The sequence below is a fragment of the Sesamum indicum genome, linkage group LG2 (genome assembly GCF_000512975.1).
Source record: "Sesamum indicum cultivar Zhongzhi No. 13 linkage group LG2, S_indicum_v1.0, whole genome shotgun sequence".
In the NCBI taxonomy this organism is placed as follows: domain Eukaryota; kingdom Viridiplantae; phylum Streptophyta; class Magnoliopsida; order Lamiales; family Pedaliaceae; genus Sesamum; species Sesamum indicum.
Genome location: NC_026146.1, coordinates 7197780 through 7220206, shown reverse-complemented (window position 1 = coordinate 7220206; position 22427 = coordinate 7197780). Strand labels below are relative to the sequence as shown.

The 22427-nt window shown below is 35.1% G+C and overlaps 3 protein-coding genes and 1 long non-coding RNA gene across 4 annotated transcripts; 1 reads left to right on the top strand and 3 right to left on the bottom strand.

Moving 5' to 3' along the window:
• Nucleotides 64-2791, top strand: LOC105155556. Its single transcript, XM_011071447.1, has 6 exons — nucleotides 64-916; nucleotides 1052-2010; nucleotides 2145-2207; nucleotides 2285-2347; nucleotides 2433-2522; nucleotides 2594-2791. The coding sequence occupies exons 1-6, from the start codon at nucleotides 64-66 to the stop codon at nucleotides 2789-2791; spliced, it is 2226 nt and encodes a 741-aa protein (XP_011069749.1).
• LOC105155524 lies at nucleotides 13115-13759 on the bottom strand. The gene is made up of 2 exons (XM_011071415.2): nucleotides 13667-13759; nucleotides 13115-13539 (listed from the first exon to the last, which is right to left on the bottom strand). The coding sequence occupies exons 1-2, from the start codon at nucleotides 13679-13681 to the stop codon at nucleotides 13285-13287; spliced, it is 270 nt and encodes an 89-aa protein (XP_011069717.1). The 5' UTR covers nucleotides 13682-13759; the 3' UTR covers nucleotides 13115-13284.
• LOC105155555 (probable carbohydrate esterase At4g34215) lies at nucleotides 15092-15607 on the bottom strand. The gene has a single exon (XM_011071446.1). The coding sequence runs from the start codon at nucleotides 15605-15607 to the stop codon at nucleotides 15092-15094; it is 516 nt and encodes a 171-aa protein (XP_011069748.1).
• LOC110013109 lies at nucleotides 18017-19696 on the bottom strand. The gene is made up of 3 exons (XR_002288275.1): nucleotides 19651-19696; nucleotides 18871-18938; nucleotides 18017-18052 (listed from the first exon to the last, which is right to left on the bottom strand). It is a non-coding gene; the product is annotated as an uncharacterized LOC110013109 (long non-coding RNA).

Here is a 22427-nt window from a genome sequence, read left to right as displayed (position 1 = left end):
GTTGATGATGAAAACAACTCTGATGGTCTAAGTGGGTCTAGTGATGATGGTGAAACAGATATTATGGGTGATGAAATTGATCTAATTGAAAATAAAGTCAGTGATGATGAGCAAAGTGAATCTAGCTACCCTATTTTTAATCCTGTTGAAAACTTTGATCCAACATTTACATTGAGGATGATGTTTAGCACAAAGGGTGAGCTTAGAAAGGCTATTCAGTCTCATGCAATTAAGACAAGAAGACATGTAATTTGCACAAAAAGTGACCCAAACAGATACTATGCTAAATGTGGTGATACAGATTGTGATTGGAGGTTACATGCTCATAAACTAAAAGATGAATGCACTTTTCAAATTAGGGATTACAACCCTAAACACAAGTGTGCCAAGACTTTCAATCTTAAAAATGTAAAGTCTAGTTGGCTCTGTGATAAATATCTTGACAAATTCAAATCTGATCCCAAGAGGTCTGTGAAGGGTTTTAGAGTGGATGCTATAAATGAGATTAGATGTCATATCTCTAAACATGAAGCTTATAAAGCCAAAAAGAAAGCATTGAAAAAACTTGAGGGAAGTCCTGAGTACCAATACACAAGACTTTGGGATTATACAGATGAGATTCGAAGAACTAATCCAGGTAGCACTGTCATTGTGGGGACTGAAGATGTGGATGGGGAAAACAGATTCAGTAGGTTTTATGTTTGTTTTTTAGCAATGAAAAATGGTTTCAAAGAGGGTTGTAGGAAGATAATTGGTGTTGATGGGTGCCACTTAAAGGGGCCTCATGGGGGAATTCTTTTAACTGCAGTAGGACTGGTCCCAAACAACAATCTTTACCCAATTGCATATGCCGTTGTAAACGCAGAATCAAGGGAAACTTGGGAGTGGTTTCTGATTTTGTTGAAAACTGATTTGGGTATTGAAAATTAGAGTGAATATGTCTTTATGTCTGACAAACAAAAGGGGTTAATTCAAGCTTTTCAAGAAGTATTACCTGCTGCACCTCATAGGTTCTGTGTAAGGCATATGCACAGTAACTTAAAAAATGTAGGTTTTAGAGGGTTGGCATTCAAGCATGCCTCATGGAGAGCTGCTAAGGCATGTACCAAAGGGGAGTTTAAGGCTAGAATGATGGATATCCAAGTTCTTGAGCAAACTGCTTTTGATTGGTTTTCTGATAAACCTCCTAAACAATGGAGTAGGTCACACTTTAGTCCAAATGTAAAGTGTGATATGTTGCTGAACAACTATTGTGAGACCTTCAACATGATGATATTGGATGCTAGGGAGAAGCCAATACTGACTATGCTAGAGTGGATAAGGGAATTTTTGATGAAAAGATTGCAGGAAAATAGGGACATGGCTGAAGTAAAATGGAAAGGAAGAATCTGCCCAAAAATAAGAAAAATACTTGACAAACATATAGAAAAAGTTGGTGACTGTATTCCCATCAAAGCTGACAATTTTCATTATCAGATATCATGCTTTGATGGTGGTCAATATGCACTGGACTTGTCAAACCATACTTGCAGTTGTAGGAAGTGGGAACTTAGTGGGATTCCTTGTAAGCATGCCATCTCAGCAATTTTCAATGAAAAAGATGATCCTGAGGATTACATTGATGGCTGTTATTCTGTAATTGCTTACAAGAGGATATATGCAAGTGCAATTATGCCAATGGGTGGTGAGAATCAGTGGAATGAGACATGTTTCATACCTCCATTGCCACCAAAGTTTGGCAGAAGGAGTGGTAGACCTTCCACTACACGCAGAAGAGATCCAGATGAGCCTATGACAAAGAAGAAAAAAGAGAAAAGAGGTAATGGAATGAGGGTGAAAAGACAACAGCTAACAGTCAAATGCTCTAAGTGTGGCCAGGAGAAGCATAATGAAAGGACATGCCCAAATAAAGATCAATCTCAGTGTTATGAAGAAATTACAGACTTGACAGTTGAAGAAGCAGCTTTTGATGTATTTGGAGCTGATGAAGCTTTACCAACAAAGCTCAATGTAAGGAAGAGAGGGAGGATTTCAACACAACAATCTCAAAATAAAGTGGTTTGTTCCCAATTTTGTGAAATTACAGACTTTTGCTTCTGTTGTATTTTCCTACTTCTGATAGCTTCTTGTGATGTTTTTTGCAGGTGGCAGACAAAGGAAAAAAGAAGGTTACAAATGAGGCTCCAATTATTTCAGCCCCAATTACTGTAAGTATTTTTTCTAGTTGATTTTTTGTTAAGATTTTGTATTTTTTTTAGTAATAGTTTATTGTGATGTTCCTTAGGGGAAAGACAAAGGAAAAAAGAAGGTCAATAGTGAGGCTGAAATTATTTTAGCCCCAATTACTGTAAGCATTTTTTCTAGTTGTCTTTTTGTTAAGATTTTGTATTTTTTGTAGTTGTCTTGTCATATTTTGTTGTGATGTTTCTTAGGGGAAAGACAAAGGAAAAAGGAAGGTGACAAATGAGGCAGAAATAATGCAAGTGGACAATGAGGCAGAAATTATTCTACCCCTAATTACTGTAAGTATTACTTTACATCTTTTTGCAGCTTTCTTGGCTTATTTATTTGACACTTGTCCCTGTTCATGCAGAGCCTTGTCACCTCACAATCTGCAGAAAATGAGATGTTTACTACACTCCAAGTGCCCAATCCAGTTTCCAACTCTCCTCAGTACACTAAGGGACCTTCAATGTACTCTCAACTACATAGTGTTGGACATCCCAGGAGTGCAACATCAAGGATAGATATTAGAGCCCCACCTCCTATGCTTGGTATCAATACAGTGTGACACAACATATAGTCCAAGAACATTTTCCAGTTATCATGCAAGGGGAAAAGAAGTTCATCACATTGTCAAACTTGCAAAGCTTAAGCTCAAAAGGGCCTCCAGGAAGCAGTAGCAAGAACTCTGTAGGAAAATAGACTTCATTTGTACTTTTTACTACATTGGCATTTTGGCTTATTCGTTTGGCATTTTGACTTGTTTGGTATGTTGGCCACAACAATGGCATTTTGACTTGTTTGGCGTCTTCTTGATGGCTCAACAATTTGTTCCCCAGATCAGAGTTACGAATGTATATGAATAGTGCTGTTCATTGAGTAGAATGTGTTTTGAGGAGGAAAATTCAGTATATGGTCATTTGGAATTCCTAATTTTATGGTTGTCTGCTTCCTATGTGTGTCAGTTTTGCTTCCTTCTTTATTAGCACTAAGATTAACTTATTGGACAAAAGTTGTTTGATTCACCTTAAGCAAACATGGAATGTATCAGATTTTCTCCTTAAACCAAGTATAGACGTTCTAATTCTGATTTGCCTTAGTCTTCATATTTGAGCATCTCCTCTCGTATCTCTACGTTAATTGTGGTTTGAAGAAAAAACATCACCACTTTTGGCAAATTTATGTTCTCAATGGTTGAATGATGCCTTTTCAAATTGGTTAATCCTATTTATGTTCTCAATGTTTTTCTATGCAAGCCCACATCTTCAGTATTTCTCTTGAATTATAGTATTTGCTAGCATGTTAGTTTCCAAGATATATGCAGAACAAGGAAATACTTATTCTAACATCTTTGTCAAATTCTTGTATATGTGTAATTTCTTCAGAAATTTCCTCTGAAGGAATGACTGATATTGTTGGCAGGCGTTTTGGAAGCCAGAAGCTTCCCTACAATCAAAATACAAATTCATAATCCTTACTAAAATATAGCAAAACACCAAACACCATCAATTATATAGCAAAACACCATGTAATTAGCAAAACACCATCAATTACATAGCAAAACACCATCAACAGAGAAATCCACTTCTTTACACAAATTACTCCATTTATGCACGACTTCCTAGCATCCAAATAAAAATAAAAAAAAAACCATGAAAAGGCAAGCAACTTGAAGTAAAATTTCATCTTCTTTTCCATCTTTGTCTTCTCTATTTCTAGCTGATTCATCTTCCTCACCAACCCAAGAATTACAGACCTTGCTCTTGAGCACATTGAAGGATCTTTCCACTGGACAAATCTACACCCATTATTCTACATTTTTCACCAAAAAAAAAAATCAGAGTGTATGAAAACGGAAAAATAGAAAGGAAAGACGAACTAAACGAACTGCTCTCTACATACCTTGTAGTCATGGCATGAATGGAATCGTCTACCTGGGTTTTGGTCAGTCTAAGATGTGCGAATGTAAGCTGGCTTACCACAATAACATTGTGTCCAACTAGGCATGGAAGATATCTCAGCAATCGGGCTCGGAGCAGGGAAAATGGTGGCAGGTTGGGGTCGATCGTCTTCTTCAGCTTCAGCGATGGGATGGCGAGTGTAGGGGGTTAGGGATTTTGGTCTTCAGCTTCGATTGATTTGAGAGAGAAGATATTTCTTCTTCTTTTATTTTGGGTTCTATTTTTTGTTTTCTCTTTTATCTTGTGTTCTTTTAGCTTAGTTGGCAATAATTTTTTACCCCCCCGCCACATCAGCAAAAGCCCCAAATTAGAACCCTAATTTATGTCCAGGTAGGCATTTTTCGGCGAATTTGCAAAATTCGGTTGCCGGAGTCCTTTAATAAAAAAAAAAATTTAATTCTGGGATTCTATTTGCTACACCCTTAACTACAGTTCCTGAAATGCTACCCCCCAATATACGGGGCAGTAAATGCAATTTAGCCATAGTGAAAATATACACCTCCTCATATGTATTAACGTGTAAAAATATATAAGGATAATTTTATCATAAAAAAATTTATTCGACCTGCAATAAATAAGTAATAAAATTAACCTTAAAAAATATAATATTCTTTTGTTAATATCAGCAAATTTTATGAAATTTAATGAAAGAACTTTTTTATTAAATGAAAACAAACCTTAAAAATATAATTTTTGAAACCACCCAAAGATTCTCGATCTTCATTGCATCGGACGAAAAAAATTGTCACGCTTGGTTTTTGTTGCAAGTGAATCCAAATTTGAGAAAATAATTCAGGCTTGGGAAATCAAGAACTAATAAAATTGATGGATTAAGAAGATATTCCATCTTAATTATCTTAATTTATAACAATAAAGTAATTTAGCCACACTATCAACCAATTTGTTCAAACCTAATAAACACGAAGTAATTTTATTTTTCGTACCCGTATACATCCTTTTTAGTTTTAGTATCTCAATTTTGTAAGTCATCAGACTTGACAATTTTTATCCACCTGAGTACCCTCTGTTAGGTTGACCGTTAAAACAAACGGTCAACCCAATTTTGGAGGAAAAATTAGGGGGGATCTTATATATACAAAGGCATGTTTGGCTACCATTATTTATACACAAAAATTTATTTTGATTTTAATTTTATAATTGAGGATAATAATATAAAAAAAAAAGAACAAATGCATAATATCCCCTGTGATATGGGTAATATTTAAAACACCCCCCTGTGAAAAAAATATCAAATACCTCCATGTGTTATACAAATTGAAGCAATTTCCCTTGGAGGAGGTGTGTAATGCAATCGCCCCTCTCGTGACTGGGCATGATTTTTTTTAAAATAAATATTATTTTTATATAATATATTATATATAAAGTTTATTAATAATTATAATATATATCAACACTAATTTTTATATAAAATATATAATATTTTTAATAATGTATACTTTTTTTATTTAAAACTAAAAAGGAAAAATCTCCCCCCCCCATCGGCCACAGGCACCCCCTCTCCCTGCCCCTGCCTCTGCCCCCTCTTTCTCCCCCCTTCCCCTCCAACAATAATGCGCTAAAGTCCTCTACCGTCGTTTTTATCTTCCTTTTCTCACTATTACTTTTGCTGGGGATGGAGCTATCATCATCGGAAGAAAAAGAATCGGAGCTCAAGAATTCGATTACGGCAGTAGAGGTGGTGGAATTCGGTTTGGGTTTGACTCTATGGACCAGATTAGAGTCTACGAGCTCTTGCTTAACATGGATTTTGGTGTTGCTGGCTATGGGAAGGGTAGATCCAACCATCTCCCGCCCCCATTCCCCATCGTCGGTGTCCCCCATCTTCCCCCTTCTTTCCCTCGCCTGCCCCTTTACCCGTCGCCCGCTCTAGGCCCCCCCTTCCCCATCGCTGACCCCCCACCTTCTCCCCTTTCCCCTTTGCCTCCCCCCCTCCCACCTTCCCCATCGCTCGCCCTCCTCCTCCTCCCCTTCCCTCTTCCCCCGTCGTTGTCTCTATTATAAAAATGGCCCAATGACCTCTAATGGTAGGCCCATCTAATAAAAGTCCAACCCACCTGGCTACCCACTAACCTACCCAACCCACTACTCGGTGACCCGACTCATCTCACTACCTATTTATTCTAACCTAACCCTAATATCTCTCATTCTCTCTTCTCCCTCTCATTTGTGCCGACAGTCTGTGATTCTCTCTTCTTCTCCTTTTTCCGCCATGGATATTATGTGATCTTCTTTCTTTCCTTCACCACCAGAAATGGTGGTGGCTTCCCAAAGCCAACCTAATGGCTTTTGGAAAGCCACCATAGACTTCCATATCTACAGTTTGTTCTCCCCTTTAAAAGGGGTTCTCCCCTTCGGCTCTTAGAACAGATTACTACACACACACTCTTCTCCTTCATTCTAAAAGTTCTAAGTGAGCTCTGTAGTGGGTCTTTGTGACCGAGTTAAAAGTGAGATCTCTGTGATCCTTTAGTGTGGTTCATTGGTATAACCGTGGGTGTGGCTGTCTGTGGTGGCTAATTCTCTGTAACTGAGTATTTTGAGCGTATGTGGTTTGGATCTGGCAATATCGGAGCCTATTCTTATTCTCATATTCATATTCATTATTCTGTTTATTTTGTTAATGTATTTCTTCATATTTTCGGCCTGTAATTATTTAAGGAGTTTTGTACTCCATTCTTCTGCAATAGTTGATTAGGAACTTCTGAAAGGAATACCACAAAGGGGTTTTTAAACCCTACAGTCTCTCTCTCTCTCTCTATATATATATACACATACATGTATAACTATTAATTATATATAATATATAAATACATTTCATTTATATTTTTAAGTTTGTATATTTGTTTAAATAGTAACTATCGATTGAAATAAAAAATCAAAATCTGGATCGTAGATGTAATAGTTTAATTTGGACCTTAGATTCAAATTAGATCTAATGGTTATTAAATAAGGCTAAAAATATAATTTCATAATAAAAAATTAAAAGAATATGTGAATTACACGAACTCACGTGAGGGGTGTAATTGCTCTATTTTTCTTTTTACAAGGGGGTAATTTTTTTTTTTTTCAAATGGGGTAATTTGCTCAATTTGCATAACACAGGGGGGTAATTTGCATTTAACCCTATAGAAATATATTTATTTAACCCAATTTCTATAATAAAAAAAATACTAATTTAAATCATTATAGAAACACCATTTCAAATATTTTCTCCCAATTCAAATTATTATGAAAAAAAAAAAACGCATGCTAAATGTGAAGTAATGTAGATAACCGACTAGTAATAATTCAGAAAAAAACTAACTGAGTTTTATATTCGATCACTACTCACATTGTTCGTAGAAACATATAAAGAAAAAATGTCGAATAATCCACTCATAGGGTGTTTGAGTCAAATAAGATTGACTACCCATACTTTGATATATTATATTGTTGCTTTTTGCACAAAATAAAAAATATATTTCAATTATTATTTTTTGCTGAAAGAATTTTATTTATAAATTTATTAAAACTTTCTATTTAACTAGTAAAAGAAAATTCAAAAAAATCATTTGATAAAATAATTAAAGAAGTATGAAAAATTAGAGTATGACAACATTTACATTGTGACCAAGCAAAAAGAAAAAAGTTTACTTTATACAATAAAATTGGTAATTTTTTATAAAAATTGAATTAAATATGTATTTTTTTTAAATTATTGTTCTCAATTATGAAATTAAAATCAAAATGAATAAAAATAGAATTTTTTGTGTGTCGAATAAAGTAAAAACCACATATACCCTTACATAGACAAATTCAATCGTAATTTTTCCTCAAAAATTGGATTGACGGTTTGTTTTGTGGTCAACTTAACAGAGAGTACTCGGGCAGATAAAAATTTAAAACTTTGGGTACTAGGTGTGATTACTTGAAGACCTAGGGTACTAAAACTGAAAAAAAAATATACTTTAGGTATGAGAAGTAAAATTATCCCGAATAAACACACATTAATGACAATCAACATATAAATAAAAAAATTAAAACAAATAAATAACCTATGAATCAGTAACTTATAAAATTAAAAAAATTATTATTGTAGTCCGCTAAGTATGCCCATATTAATTTTAGTCCAATAATTATGTTCATATCCAGTAACTTATAAAATTTTTAAATTTTGGTTATCTGACAAATGTTTGGACAATTTTAATCCTGTGCAACTTTTAAAAAATATTTTTAGTCTATATACACTCATTTTGCATTTTATTGCTAATACCAGTAAAAAATGGTATTAGAGCCTAAGTCTATTGAAAAAATATTCAATTATATTATATTTAGATATTTTATCTACTAACGGGGGATACTTTTTAAGAGAATGGAACCGAATGAGAGTCGAGTTACAATAGAAAATATTTTCAGATTTTGAAAGATCTAAGATGGAACTTCTTTATAGAAATTCTACCAAGGAGAGAAGATTATTTCCAAACACTGAATGATGTTTTGAGTAACACCCAGGAGTATTCTTAGATCTTGGAAAGACAGAGAAATGATTCTGTCCTAGAAATTCTAGATAAGGGCACGGAGTGGGATTCTACTTTTATTAAGGAGGAACAAGCAGGATGGTGGAGAATTCACCAGATTCATGGGCTGCTACAAGGAAATATTGTGAAAGGCCTACAAGCAACCGAAGTCCATGGTAGAATACCAGCAAGGGGAAACGGAACGAAAAATTTCTATTACTAATACAGTTCTACAAATTATGATTATTATGATTAAAGGGACTGATAGGAAATAACTTGAACCGGATACCTCGAATATCTCATAAGATCTAACAGAAATTCAAAAGATAGTTCAAGACTAAGGACATAAGTTAATCCAAATACCTATAAAAATAGACACCTTGAGCCAAAAGGTGGATGAGATCCTTAAGATCCTTCTGATTTAAACAAAGATTTTACAGATCTGAAGACAGAAGTTACAGACCTAAAGAGAAACCAAAGGAAAAACCCTCAAACATCCAAATCCAGACAAGAGCAGATTAGGGACGCCCTTGGACCAGTATCCTTCCGACATCAAAAGTGAAAGGCAATGGAGATTCGAAAGCCCAAGACAAGAGACGATCTGATCATTGTAGCCATAAAATCCATAAAATAATAGAAGTAATGAGGGCGTATCGATTAGATTTACAGGAATTGGTTGAATCTTTTTCTTAGCTCGGGATTCTGGACTTAGTCAATATACAAACCAATGAGATCACTCTAGCACTACCACCAACGGAGGAAAGTATTCCAATGATCCTCCATAGGATCATCCAATGAGAGAGAGTATGAATTTCCACACCAATGTGACACTGATGTTTGTGGAAACCAGACTTAGAGAAAATCCAGGGAGGAATCCAAGGAGAGTGCCAGAAAATACACCTTGGGTGAGAACCATGTTCCAACCCTTCCATCCATATCACGCCGTGCTCAACCTGAATGTCATCGACTTTCGAAATACCGAGAAGTTGATAGATTAGCGGGTTGCAGCCATAAAGGTAGCAGCAAAGTAGCCTTGTCAGCTACAAAAGTTGTTCCAATTTTAAAAAGCGGCTACAAAATTTTAAGTCGATCGTTACAAAAACTATTACAGTAAAATATTTTTTTTTGTAGTGTATCAATTTTTGACTCATCGAACCTAGAGTCTCTTCTTCAGTAGACTGATTTTTTAGTAAGAAATCATGGTAAGATAAAAAGAGGTAAATTCAGGTTGATAATTAACTATCAAAGCATTAATAAAATGTTGGAATTTGATGATTATTATATTTCTAGTAGAGAGCAGTTAATTGATAGCATTAAAGGTGCGAAAGTATTTTTTAAATTCAATTGCAAATCTAGTTTTTACTAGATCAAGATGGAGAGTGAATCAAGGAAATTTATTGCATTCTCCACACTACAGGAAAAATATATCTAGAATGCTGCCAATTGGATTAGCCAATGCACCTCAAATATTTCAAAGAAAAATGAATAATCTTTTTTAAAAATTATTTTGAGTTCATGTTTGTCGACGTTAACGATATATTGATTGCATCTAAGAATATGAAAGATCGTATTAAATATTTTTAGATATTTTCTGATGCATGCCATAGAGAAAGATTACTGCTTTTCGAAAAAAAAAGCTACTATAGCTATCAATAAAATTGAATTTTTAAGAATTCTCATTGACGAAATAGGTATTGAGTTACAGGATCATATTCTGGAGAAAATCCGCGCAATTTTTCGTACATACTCATGGATGATAAGCATTTGTAGAGCTTTTGGGAGTTGTTAATTTTGTTAGTATCTTTATTAAGGATCTTGCGAAATATAAAAAAGATTTCTGACCACTTTTGAAGGAAAATGGAAAGTGTGAAGTTGAAGTGGGAAGAAATTCACACTCAAAGGTTTCATGACCTGAAACAAGTTTGCAGTAATTTGCCAAAGCTTGCCATACGACAAGACAAGGATGAATAGGTAGTCTACACAGAAGTCAATGGCTATAGATGAGTAGCAGTGCTCAAAAAAAGACTACTATAGGAGAAGAACCTTATAGATATACAGGAGGGCTATTCTCAGAACAACAAATCCAAGTCTGACACATTAATAAGAAGGAGTTCTCTGTGGTCCAGAAGGTTTTTAAGTAATGACCTTTATTTTTTCTTGCTAAAGAATTAACATTAAAAGTTGATAATATTAATGTTAAGGTTTTCTTGAAAAATAAATCAAAATCTAAAATTGAGAAAGCTCATATTATCAGATGGCAAATTGAGAAATCACGAAAATGTTCTTGCAGATTTCCTGATAAGAGATGGAGGCATTTGAAGCAAACTTCATCATATTGAGGCTCAGACACCTCAGAGAAAATCTTGAGGAGCTTGATAAGAAGTTTGCACGGTTAGCGGTGAATGCCCAAGTGACCGAAAATTCAAAGAAATGATCTTGACGTTGTCCAAATCGAGATAAGAAGTAGCATGGTTGCTTCAACCTTACTATGGAACAACCTACAAGAACCAATGCGAAAGGCATCGCCTTCGATGTTGACTCGCGAGTTGAGAGAGCAGAGCTCTAACCTACGTTTAAAGCACAGGACTCTAGACTTGTAGCGTCGGAGAGGTTAGCCTTAGGCCGATGACAGACACCTCTAAGGTAATACTAACGACTTGATAACTTCTTCTTCTTCTTGGCAGGTTTAGTAGAGAATGTTGGAAAAATTGATTTCTCGCAAAGGAGTAAACCCAAGTAAGACCTTAATCGAAACGTCTGCATATTATTACAGAGTTTGGATGTTAAAAAGGTTCAAAATGGAAGATGTCCCGGGAATGCTATGATTTTGGAGCTCTGGCTTCATTTTATACTATGTCACCAAGTTTTCTGAAATTTTAGAGTTTTCAGAATGAATTAGTGGGGCGGTCTATGATTCATGACAAAACAACCTCCACTTGAAAAGGGGAGATATTTTGGAGTTAACATTCATATCAACCACTCCAGAAACTGCAAGAAAAGGGTCTCATCCAGCATTCTATTTTATCAAGCTGCAAAGATCGGACATGGTAGTTTTCAATAGAATCCAAGCTGGCTTAGGAAAAGCTCCGTTGGTATTAACCATTAGTGAGGATGATATATCCACCAAAAGAGCTCGAAGTTTATGGATCTGTTTCACCAAGATGGATAACGTCAAGTATCCATTTAAAATATTTTCACACAAATAAATGGATCATTCCTGTTAAACTCCATGACTAAGATAAGCACCAAGTTCGCAGAAAGCATGTTCGAGAGAAAGAGAATGCTTATATGGGAGAACAAGCTGCTTGCAACCAAGGCTATGAGGATTAATTCATGCAACATGTTGTATGTTCACCAAGAGCATAACCACATATGCCCTTTATGTGAAAAACAAGAAAAACCCCTGTTCGGGACAAAAGTTTGATGTAACCTAAAAGAAACCTAAACCAAAACAGAACAAGGGTAAAAGAAAAGATTTTTACAAGACGAAGTAAAAGCTGCAGAATGTAGAAATTCAAAGGTGAGACTGTCGGCAAAATACAACAAAAGGCAACAATCAGCAAAGCAGGAAAGTCAGCAAGCAATCACAAAATCGACAAGGCCATCATGATGAACAGCTGGAAAGGATGCGGTGATGACAAATGCAATAACGACACTGAAAAAGACAAGAAAGGCGACGAATGCAATGACGTCATCAATAAATAAGTTTAAAGTCCGTGTTTGCAGTCCGCAGATGTCTACAAATAAAGAGGCAATGCAACAGATAGAGATTATTGAAAATTTTCTCCAACTCTTTAAAATATAACATTTTGGGTATTCCAGATCTTTGTAGTTTTAATTTTTAATTTTTTTGGGAATTTTCCAACGAGTATAATTCTGTATATGAGAGGCTAAATAATTATCTCCTCCTATAAAGGAAGAAGTATCCATATAATATTTTAAATTTTTTTTCAATAAAAAAATCTTCTATTCCACTTGTTTTTTCAAAAATTTTATTAACTCGAACACAAATTTTATTAATTCTTTGTTTTCGAGTGTCTTCTATACCCTCAGATAGAAAATGAAATAAAACTATGCTGTTTTGTTATTGAAAGAATCAAGTGCCTGCAAACCATCAGCTGCAGTTGCGTGGTTGGAGAAAATTCGTAAAACCAACAACTTGCGATACTTGAAAGCAAAATGGTTAAAACAAGATACGAATTTTAATGGACAAAATCTAAATAAAATTAAAAGTCAAAAGACTGAATCTAATATTGTTAAAGTGAAAATACAAAAAATAATATAAAACATAGATAGAGGACGGAAAAATTCTTTTCATGCCACCATTCCACAAGAAATCCCAAATTCACTATTTGGAGAATCATCCCGTATCCTATAATAAACATGGCCTACATTTATTTAGGTGCTGGATTAGAACTTATAAATCCCACTTGAATCAACGCTAAAGGATCAAAACCACATCATAATTAATTTGAAGCACAAAATGAAGATCATCAGCCACCACGTCAACGCCTAAAACTACAAGTCATATATATACTCCACAATTCATATACTTCGTACTATTCGAATACTTGCTTAATAGTTCACTCCGTTTTCTTATCGCTCTTGAGGCCAATGGATTGAGACACTGCCTCCTCAGCGGACTTCAATTTTTCAGCCACTTTCCCGGCAGCTTCCGCCACAACGTTACCGGTTCCGGGCTTGTAGTCGGAACGGATCAAATGAGTCACCTCCGCCTTCTCTTCAACGGCGTCTTTGTCGCGGCCCGCCGGCTTTCGGTAGTCCACCGTTTCCACGTTTATCTCCACCGCACCTTCGTCGTTAATCCTTTCAGTACCCTGCATGCGTTCGAAAACACATAAAAATACTCTGCATTTTTGTACATATACATATATAGATACAGTGAAATCGGCATAATATATACCCCATACATTTAAATTGTTTTTTTCTCCAGATGTTTCATACCTTTGAAGTATTCATGGAGTTGGGCAGATTGATTTCACTGAGAAGAAGAGTATGAGGTCTGGTTTGGTGTGCAAGTCAGGCAGTCTTGTATTATAAATAGTGTGTGGCGGAGTGGTGTTGGTTTATGTTGTGGAAATTTATGGAGGAGACACGTAACAGAGATGTTGATGAGTCATTCCTATATCTGTAGCTTACAGAAGACGGATTTATATAAGAATTAAATACAACTTGTCCCCTATAATATATAAAATGAGCAATTTTGAAAAAAGAACTAGCAAATCATTGCCTGCATTTTGAAAAATGAAGTAAATATTTGCTTCATTTTTCAAAATATAAGAAAAGTTTTGCTATTTTATTTTTCACATGATTTTTGTTCATTTCTCATATCAAAGGGAATAAATTGCATTATTTCCACGATCTCTGATTAAAACTTATTGGCATTCTAAACTCAAGATGCAGAGTAGGTCGGGTTGTAACCCAACTCAAGATCGAATTAAACCAATAAAAAGATGATCTTGTTCAGCCCAAGCTCCCTTGGTACTGGGTTGCTTTGGCCCAAGCCCACTTAGAACTGAACTGATCCTGGGCCGGTCCCAGGAATCAATACTTGGAACCAGCCCAACCCAGTGGGCCAGGATTATTTGGTCTTGGACAGGGTTTGTTGGGCCCTTTTTTTTTAAGTTTCATTATATATTCTTAACTATTATTTTTCTATATATAAATTTTTGTGTGACTTAATTTATTATTTACTTATTTCATAAGACAATTATAAATTTAACTAATTGTTTATAAGAAAACCTCAATATCAAAAAAATAAAACAAGCACATTTAGGCTAGATACTCTTATTGGAACTCACCATCCTCACTACATATTCCGATTGCATTGGACAAGGCTTATGATAATCATGTCTGTGAGACAATCACCTCTCACGCAGATCTAAGATACAATCATCGTATGCACGTGACTGCCGTGATTCCACAAGTTTGAGGACTACTACCATACTATTAGGGTCGGGGATTCGAGTCATACCATCCAAGCTTCCGAAGTTTCCATGTGATGATCCCCATGAGTCAGTGCAGTCAGTTGACCACCTTTTCAACTACCACTAAAATTGCATAGTCGTCCAACGTCTGTCGCCAATGAAATGCGGCAATCATCCAATGAATGCAGTTCTGAGAGGACTCTCGATGCCCAGTCTACTTGAAACATTTTAGACCAATCCTCAAAAGTTGATTTTATAGTCGCCACCCAATGCGCAACCCAACTATATGGGTCATTAAATGGTTTGTGGGCATTTATTGTGACGTCAAAGTAGTGCTTAACGTAATTGGTAAGCACTACACAAATATGTATCAGAGACGAATACTTACCATAATCACGGTACAACAGTTAAAATAAAGATTGATGGTCTTCAAAATCTCTAATCAACTGATTTTTTGGTCACTTATCGCTCTCACCTTGATACCATAGAATAGCCCGAATTGTTCCTCCACCTTGCAATGTTGCACGACCCTCGACAAGAGTTGATTGTAGAGTGGGCCGCCACGCCTCCACTCGCTTATCTGTGTTCCTCCAATGGCACAAGGAACAAGACCGATTTCCCCAATGCTTAAGTTCTTCTTCACAATTGAATTGGCAAATGACAGCCCGGGCCCTATCCCACAAGCTTTTAGGTAATCTATGTCGTGGTGGAGCGGCGGTCGAGCCTCTTCCCATTTATTTTTGGCATTGAGCCGGAGGATTTTTGGACTTGATTGGCATTCAGGAGGGACATATCCATCCCACATACCAGACTTGAGTCCTCCTCGGCCTGGCATGTTGCTCTGTCCAGCTAGTATGAATATGCTTTTGTCTTGTGAGACATTGCTGTCGGATGCATTTTTGGTGCTGATCACCAAAGTGGAGCAAGACAAAAGCACTAACAAAATTAAGGAAGACATGGCTTCCTTATGAAAAAGAGCATGAAAATGGAGGCTATTAATTATCCTTCCGATTTTGTATAAATAGATAATTATAGTCGACGTTTAAAAGGAGGTTTTCGTGAAAGACCTCTTCTATGCACCTATAAACATGGAGGAATAACTATTTTTCAATTGCTTCCTTATGTGCAGTTCCTTCAACTTGGGAAGTGTTGGAAAAATTTGTGGCCCAGGACCAAATGGTAGGCCCAACCACTTGGATAGCTCAAGTTCGGCCCAAGCCCACGTTACAACCCGACCCAAGTGCTGAAAAATAAAATCCTAACCTCTCTCATTCACTAATCGATCTCTCTCTTTCTCTACGCTGTTTCCATGGCTTTTTCTTGGGACTTTGTCACCGCCTCCTTCCTCCATTCTGCCTTCGAGGGCCGCCTTATAAATATGTTATCAATTCGTGGTTGTGGGCAACTTAGTGTATGCAAGAACTAAGTGTGAAAACCAAGGGCATTTGTGGCCAAAGTGCTTAGTGCCAAACTTGAGCAACCGTGGGTGTTTTCGACTGTCGATCTCTGTGATTGTGCGTAAAAGCCAAAACAATGGATCTGACTCTCTGAGCCTTTTTTGTGTTTAATTTTTACTGCTTTGATACTTGGTGTATTTTGATATGTAATATATAATCCGCTTGTAAATTTTGAGGGTTTGAAACTCATTGACTTGTAACCGTAAATGGGCCCTCCACCCAACAGGACGCATAATTGTGACGAGTCTTAAATTGTTGCCCATTGCTATAATAATTTTTTGATGGATGTTACCAAGATTTTTAGAATTATCACAAAAATCTATCACAAGATGTTGATAAACTTTCCCAGCGGTTGCTCAGTCACATATTTCATAGCAATTTTTAGATGGATTTTGCAATGGAAATGTGATATTACTTATTTACGATGGTACTGAATGTCTTTGGGATGTATGGCTCTTGAAATTGCAGGCTGTTGCAAAACTCTTCACAACATGCGATAAATTTGCCACAAGCTCTGATATGTCGTCGTTCCTCACATGATTTTGGGATGGATATCTCCACGGTCACTATTTTCATTCCAAATTTTAATGTTAAATTTGCAACTATGGTATTATCCCATTGCAATGTTTAAATGCCTGGCACAAAATTCATCCCAAAAGTGACGTTGATTTGTTTTGGTTAGACACTTCCCTTATATCCCTTGCATTTTCATAGGTATATTGAAAGTATCATTTCATTTGTATTCTATTCCTATATCATAAAACATATCCACAAACACTAGCTTTCTCTATATTTATTAACCACTGGATTGCTAGTTTTGTCCCCATTGAACAGTTCAGTTCATTTTATTCAGTTCATATTGTTTGAAATAAAGTTTGAGGTGCAAGTAATTGAAACCTTTTCTTTTGGCATGTAAATATATATTTAGGAAAATACATATGTATGTTTATGTGTGCATACTGTTCTTTTGAATGTGGGAGAAAATGTGTAGTTAATTAAATTATACTTTTTATGTACCTATGTTTCGGTAGTAGCATTAACAAAATTTCAGAAGTGGATATACAAGGAATATGATGATCCTCCTGCCTTGAGTATTAAGCTAACTTCTGTTGTAGTTAACACGATAATAAACTGGGGCGGTTACTAGAAAATCAACTAGGATGAAAGGATGGTGTATGATATTGTTGCGCCTAACTATTTGTCCTCATATGATAAGTCAGTAGGTCATAGCTTCATTCTACCAAATCTTGATGAGGCAGGCTCAAGTTCTTACTCTGGGAAGCATACGTTTGTAAAGTCTGCAGGTTATCTATTTTTTATGTTGTATGCACGATCGGCCAACCATTGTATGGTGGTCGAAAGATCAACTTCCAGTTGGCGATGGTTGTGAGGCTGGCTAACATCAAGTCCAATATAGTATGCCCCAAAAATAGTAAATGATGGTCATGTCTCAATTGATGGGTGAGTTCTCACCCCTTAATCAGACCTTTCTGTCATATTACTATAGTATGAAGAAGTTTAAAAGGGAATTAAGTTTAACAGTCATGAAGATTAACACATGCAAAAATGCCTACATGTTGTAGTGGAAGACATCCACAATATAAACAGTGTAGCACCCCCTTCGCTATAAGGACTATATCTACCCTAAACATCATACTTATAGTAAACCCTGTATTTATAAACATAAATGCACAAAATAATTTAATCCATATGTATACGTAACCCCAACGTCATAACAAGCGTAATCAACCTACAATATCATATATGCACGTCAAACACCACACGTAGTCCATCATAAGTAATCTCCACGCTTACGTTCTCTCTATACAACAAAATGTGATTTGTACTCTAACTGACAAAGAGGAGAAAACAGCATACTGGCCCGACTTGCCTGAGTATAGCGCGTAGACCTACTCTTCAACAGTCAGATGCCTCAAAGTCTATTCCTGAATGAAAATGTCAGCAGAGGGATGAGCCTGCCACTCAGTAAGTAAATAACCAGCCCTATCTATATATGCATGTCAAACACAGCCCAAACAAGATAGGTAGGCAACACGCATGGAATACAATCAATTAATTCCAACCTAATCAACTTTATTACACCACATGACTATCTCATAATAAGACAATAAATCAAACTCTATTTTTTCCTAGTTTGCTTACCAGAATGTGATATTATTTTTTCCGTCAACTCAATCTCACTGTTATATAAATTCAAGTGAATCCCCTTGACAGCCGGCTCATCAATCTCATTTTGCATCATAGCTCTTTCAGTTCGCATCATACCTCTTTTATTTCGCATCATAGCTCTTTTATATTGCAGCATCGCTCTTTTCATATCACATCTTTTTCATATCGCATCAATGCTCTTTTCATTTCATTTCTTTCTCATATCGCATTAAAGCTCTTTTCATTTCATTTCGCCTTATAGGCTTTTCAACACATCAAGGGGTATTCACACCACAATTATATTCAATTTCCGCTGCTCCATCATTTCCACATATCACCATTCTTGTAAACAACTAGTAACATAAAACAATATATTAACATATTCTCATTTTCAGATATCCACAACACATCAAACAACAAACATAATATTTCAACGTATTTCCTCATTCCACGTACACAATACCGTCAATCAAATCAAATCATCCATCACTCATATACTTCAGATAAATCAATGTCAGCACAAACCACAAATTCATATAATAGTAATACCACAAATAAAGAGAACATATATAGATAATACCAATTATTTACTTACCTCGCCCTTACAACGCCTTTATCTATTCAATAGGTAGTGGTTCGGTCTTTTCACTTTACCCCCGTATCCTATAATAGGTAGTGGTTCGGTCTTTTCACTTTACCCCCGTATCCTATAATGAGTTATTAAACCACATACAATTAACATATCGAGAATATCGTAACTTCTTTTAAATATAATATTAAATATTATTCGTACGATTTTCAATAATTCTTTAATACTCCACTTCTATCGAAATATAAATCTTCCTTCTAGTTCTTCTCAATAACTAGACACTATAGGCTTCATAAAAATATTTATAATTTATCAAGTAATTCATAGGAATTTATTTAACGAAACCCCTTATACATTTATAACTATCATTTTTAATAACATCCTTAAATTAAATTATCATTAAAACCTCATTCTTCCTCTTTAATAACATAATATTTCTAAAATATAACTTCAGAAATATTTCTATGAGTTTTCTGTCAATTTATCATTGCTATACAATTTAATTAAGTAATAATACATAGAATTACATATTTGGCTAATCATTCCGATGGAATTGTGTAAATTGGCTATAATAATATTTAAATCTAACAAATTTAATAATCTAATTAACCAACGATATCATTTTTATATCCGATTTAATATTTAATTCGACACTATTTTAAATAGCCAAAATCATAAAATATTACGGTTAAATGGTAGATCACTCAATATAATCAATATTTAATAAATAGACTATTGAATAATATAATTATATAAATTAATAGGAATTAAAATTAAAAATCTTACCTCCTCCGCGCGGTTGATGAAGCAGAAACAGGAAATTACAATTTGGTAACATTGCAATTATTCAACATACATATATATATTTATGTGGGGGGTGGGGCGGTGGGTGAGGGCCCACCCCCAAAATCCTTTCCTTTCCTTTTTTTTTTCTTCTCTTTCCTTTATATATATATGTATGTATATATATATATATATATTTTTTACTAATGTATATATCATTACATATATATATAATATTATTATTTTATTTATTAATTTAACTTTTCTTAAAATATCCATTACGTCCTTCCTAATTTCTTAATTAATATAATTTGTTCTCAAATATTATAACGAGCTCCAATTTAACCCGTTCAAGTTTTATTATATTCCAATTATGAAACATAATTTATTTACCAATTAACTAAATTTTATAAAAATTTATCAATTAATCCCCCAATTATATATTATAATTTTTGGGGCGTCAGAAACAGAGCAGGGTGCGAGTCCCTGGGTCAAGAAGTTTATGTATGTCGTGGTAAGGTAGTTACCATTAACTTCCTGATTTGAAGGTTATATATTTCACTAATAATAGTTGAGTACATGACATAGCATACCAATCGTTAGATCTGGAGAAATCGATATGTCATCATCCATATGCCCAGATATTGAGACATTTTGACCGAAAACTGTGAAGCATCGAAATATGAGATTGGGCCTTTATACGGATGGATATGTACTGTATGGATACTATGACACGACTTACTCAAGTTTTTTAGTGATTTTGAAGTCGTATTAATCTTCTCTAAGGGACGTTTATGAAGTTCGAATGCATATTCCTAGCATTGGTGATTCTTGGTCCACCAATGAACTAATAATTCATGATGCTTGCAAACCTTCTCTCCTATAGCATATTATCCAAATGGAGTACTGCAGATGTTAAGGATTCTCTAGTATGTACGGACATACACAAATATTGCACTTTAGCATGACAAGAAGACTTTTTACTTTGATTACCACAAGCAGTTCTTGATGCTTGACCATCTGTACTAGAGGTACAAGATACCACTCAACAAGAATCGATCGGAGAGGAAGATTAAGAGATCTAGGCTGACTAGAGTTGAGATATGTCGTTGTGTGAGTCGGTATAGCACAATCATTGAAAATCCTTTGACACAACAATTGGGATAATACATCCCCACTTGTGGAACAAGAGAAACATCTTCTAGGATTTTTCATTGTGGTACGACTTGATACGCCACAATCATGACTCATGCATATTTAGTAGAATGTAGATCAAAACATCACCAACAGTATCATGAACATCAAAAACTAAACAAAGGACAATCTCAATAAGAGAAAAGGATTCAGAAAACATATGCAATTGTTTGGAACTTGAGGCGTAAGATTTTTCATAGATTGTTAGACTAATTAACAAGCGCGATGGTGATTGGAATAGCTCGATAGTTGCGGAGACAACGGGACATCCTAGTTCGCTATTTTTTTTCATATTCAAAATTTTTAAAACTCTAATTTTTGCTTAAATTCTTTTTCGTTTCTGGAGAATTTTCGAAAGTTGGTCAAGGAGAATGTCTCCCAAAGTCTGCGAAAGTCGATGAGTTGGCTGCCAGAGCGTCACACGAGGATGAGTTGTGATTGACTCTAGTAAGCCGATGAGTATTTGGGATGGGTTACTAGACCCATTCCTCATTCAACGATCACTCGAAGACGGTAGCCACAACTATAGGTGCTAACCCTAAGTCTGTGCAAATTCACGGGCAGAACGATGAGCATCATCACCTCAACACACCATACAATGTAACACATGGGGATCTCGTAGTCAATAGTCACTAATTCAACACCACCGATCCCCTAATCGCCCCTCTGGATGATGAAATGGTACAACAGTCGACACATGACCCAGATGTGATGATGATCATGTGGCCACTGAGGTAATTATTTTTATAATATTTTCTTTAGTTCAACAATTTTACAAATACTATATTAATTTTTTTATCTTAGTATCAACTGAAATTATTTTCTACAGTTTGAATTTCATATTTGTACTGCTTATTGTCATTTATAAATAAACTTCTAAAACTAATAAAATTTATCATTTTTGGCATAATTAGAAAATGTTAAAAAAAATTGTTATGGATTTGGAACGTCCTCTACAATCACAACAATTCAAATCTATGTCTTAGATTATCACAAAAATAAAAGTCATACCGAAATTCCCATTTGAAAAATTATGAATCGAAAACCAGTTGCAACACAAATGAGAACTATGAGCATAAAGCTACCACAAAATTCCATTTGGATAACTTGCACAATTCTCATCACTATTTTTGTGGCGGGATCCAGCTACGTTCTTCCGGTTGTTCAATGCCTATCACAAAATTATAATTGTGATGCGTTTCTTATTAAATCCATTGCAATTATTCGTTGCTACAATGCATTTTTTTAAGTGAATAATATATTGGAAAACCACATATAGCTCTTACCTGGTCTATTTTGTATTGTAGTTGTGGCATAATTATGTAAACTAGCAATGTGACAATAGATACTAAGTCTGAGAATGAATTTGAGTGATTATAATCAAACTTGAGTTGAATTTTTCATAACTTTTGGCGAAAAGATCAAATTTTCCATCATCTTTATATACTTGTATAAGTTATTTGGAGTCTTTGGGATTTTATCCAATTGGTAAAGAATAAGTCTAAAGCCTGAAAAATATTTCAGGTTCAAGTTCCATATATATTTTTCATTTAGTCTAATTTATATAGTTGATCACTCTAAGACAG

Excerpts from the sequence above, each read along its gene's own strand:
- LOC105155556 (XM_011071447.1), top strand. The coding sequence starts at position 64 with ATGGGTGATGAAATTGATCTAATTGAAAATAAAGTCAGTGATGATGAG. Across the intron at positions 2,348-2,432 it reads TTATTTTAGCCCCAATTACT|GGGAAAGACAAAGGAAAAAG; the intron begins GTAAGCATTTTT and ends GATGTTTCTTAG. Across the intron at positions 2,523-2,593 it reads TTATTCTACCCCTAATTACT|AGCCTTGTCACCTCACAATC; the intron begins GTAAGTATTACT and ends CTGTTCATGCAG.
- LOC105155555 (XM_011071446.1), bottom strand. The coding sequence starts at position 15,607 with ATGTCTTCCTTAATTTTGTTAGTGCTTTTGTCTTGCTCCACTTTGGTG.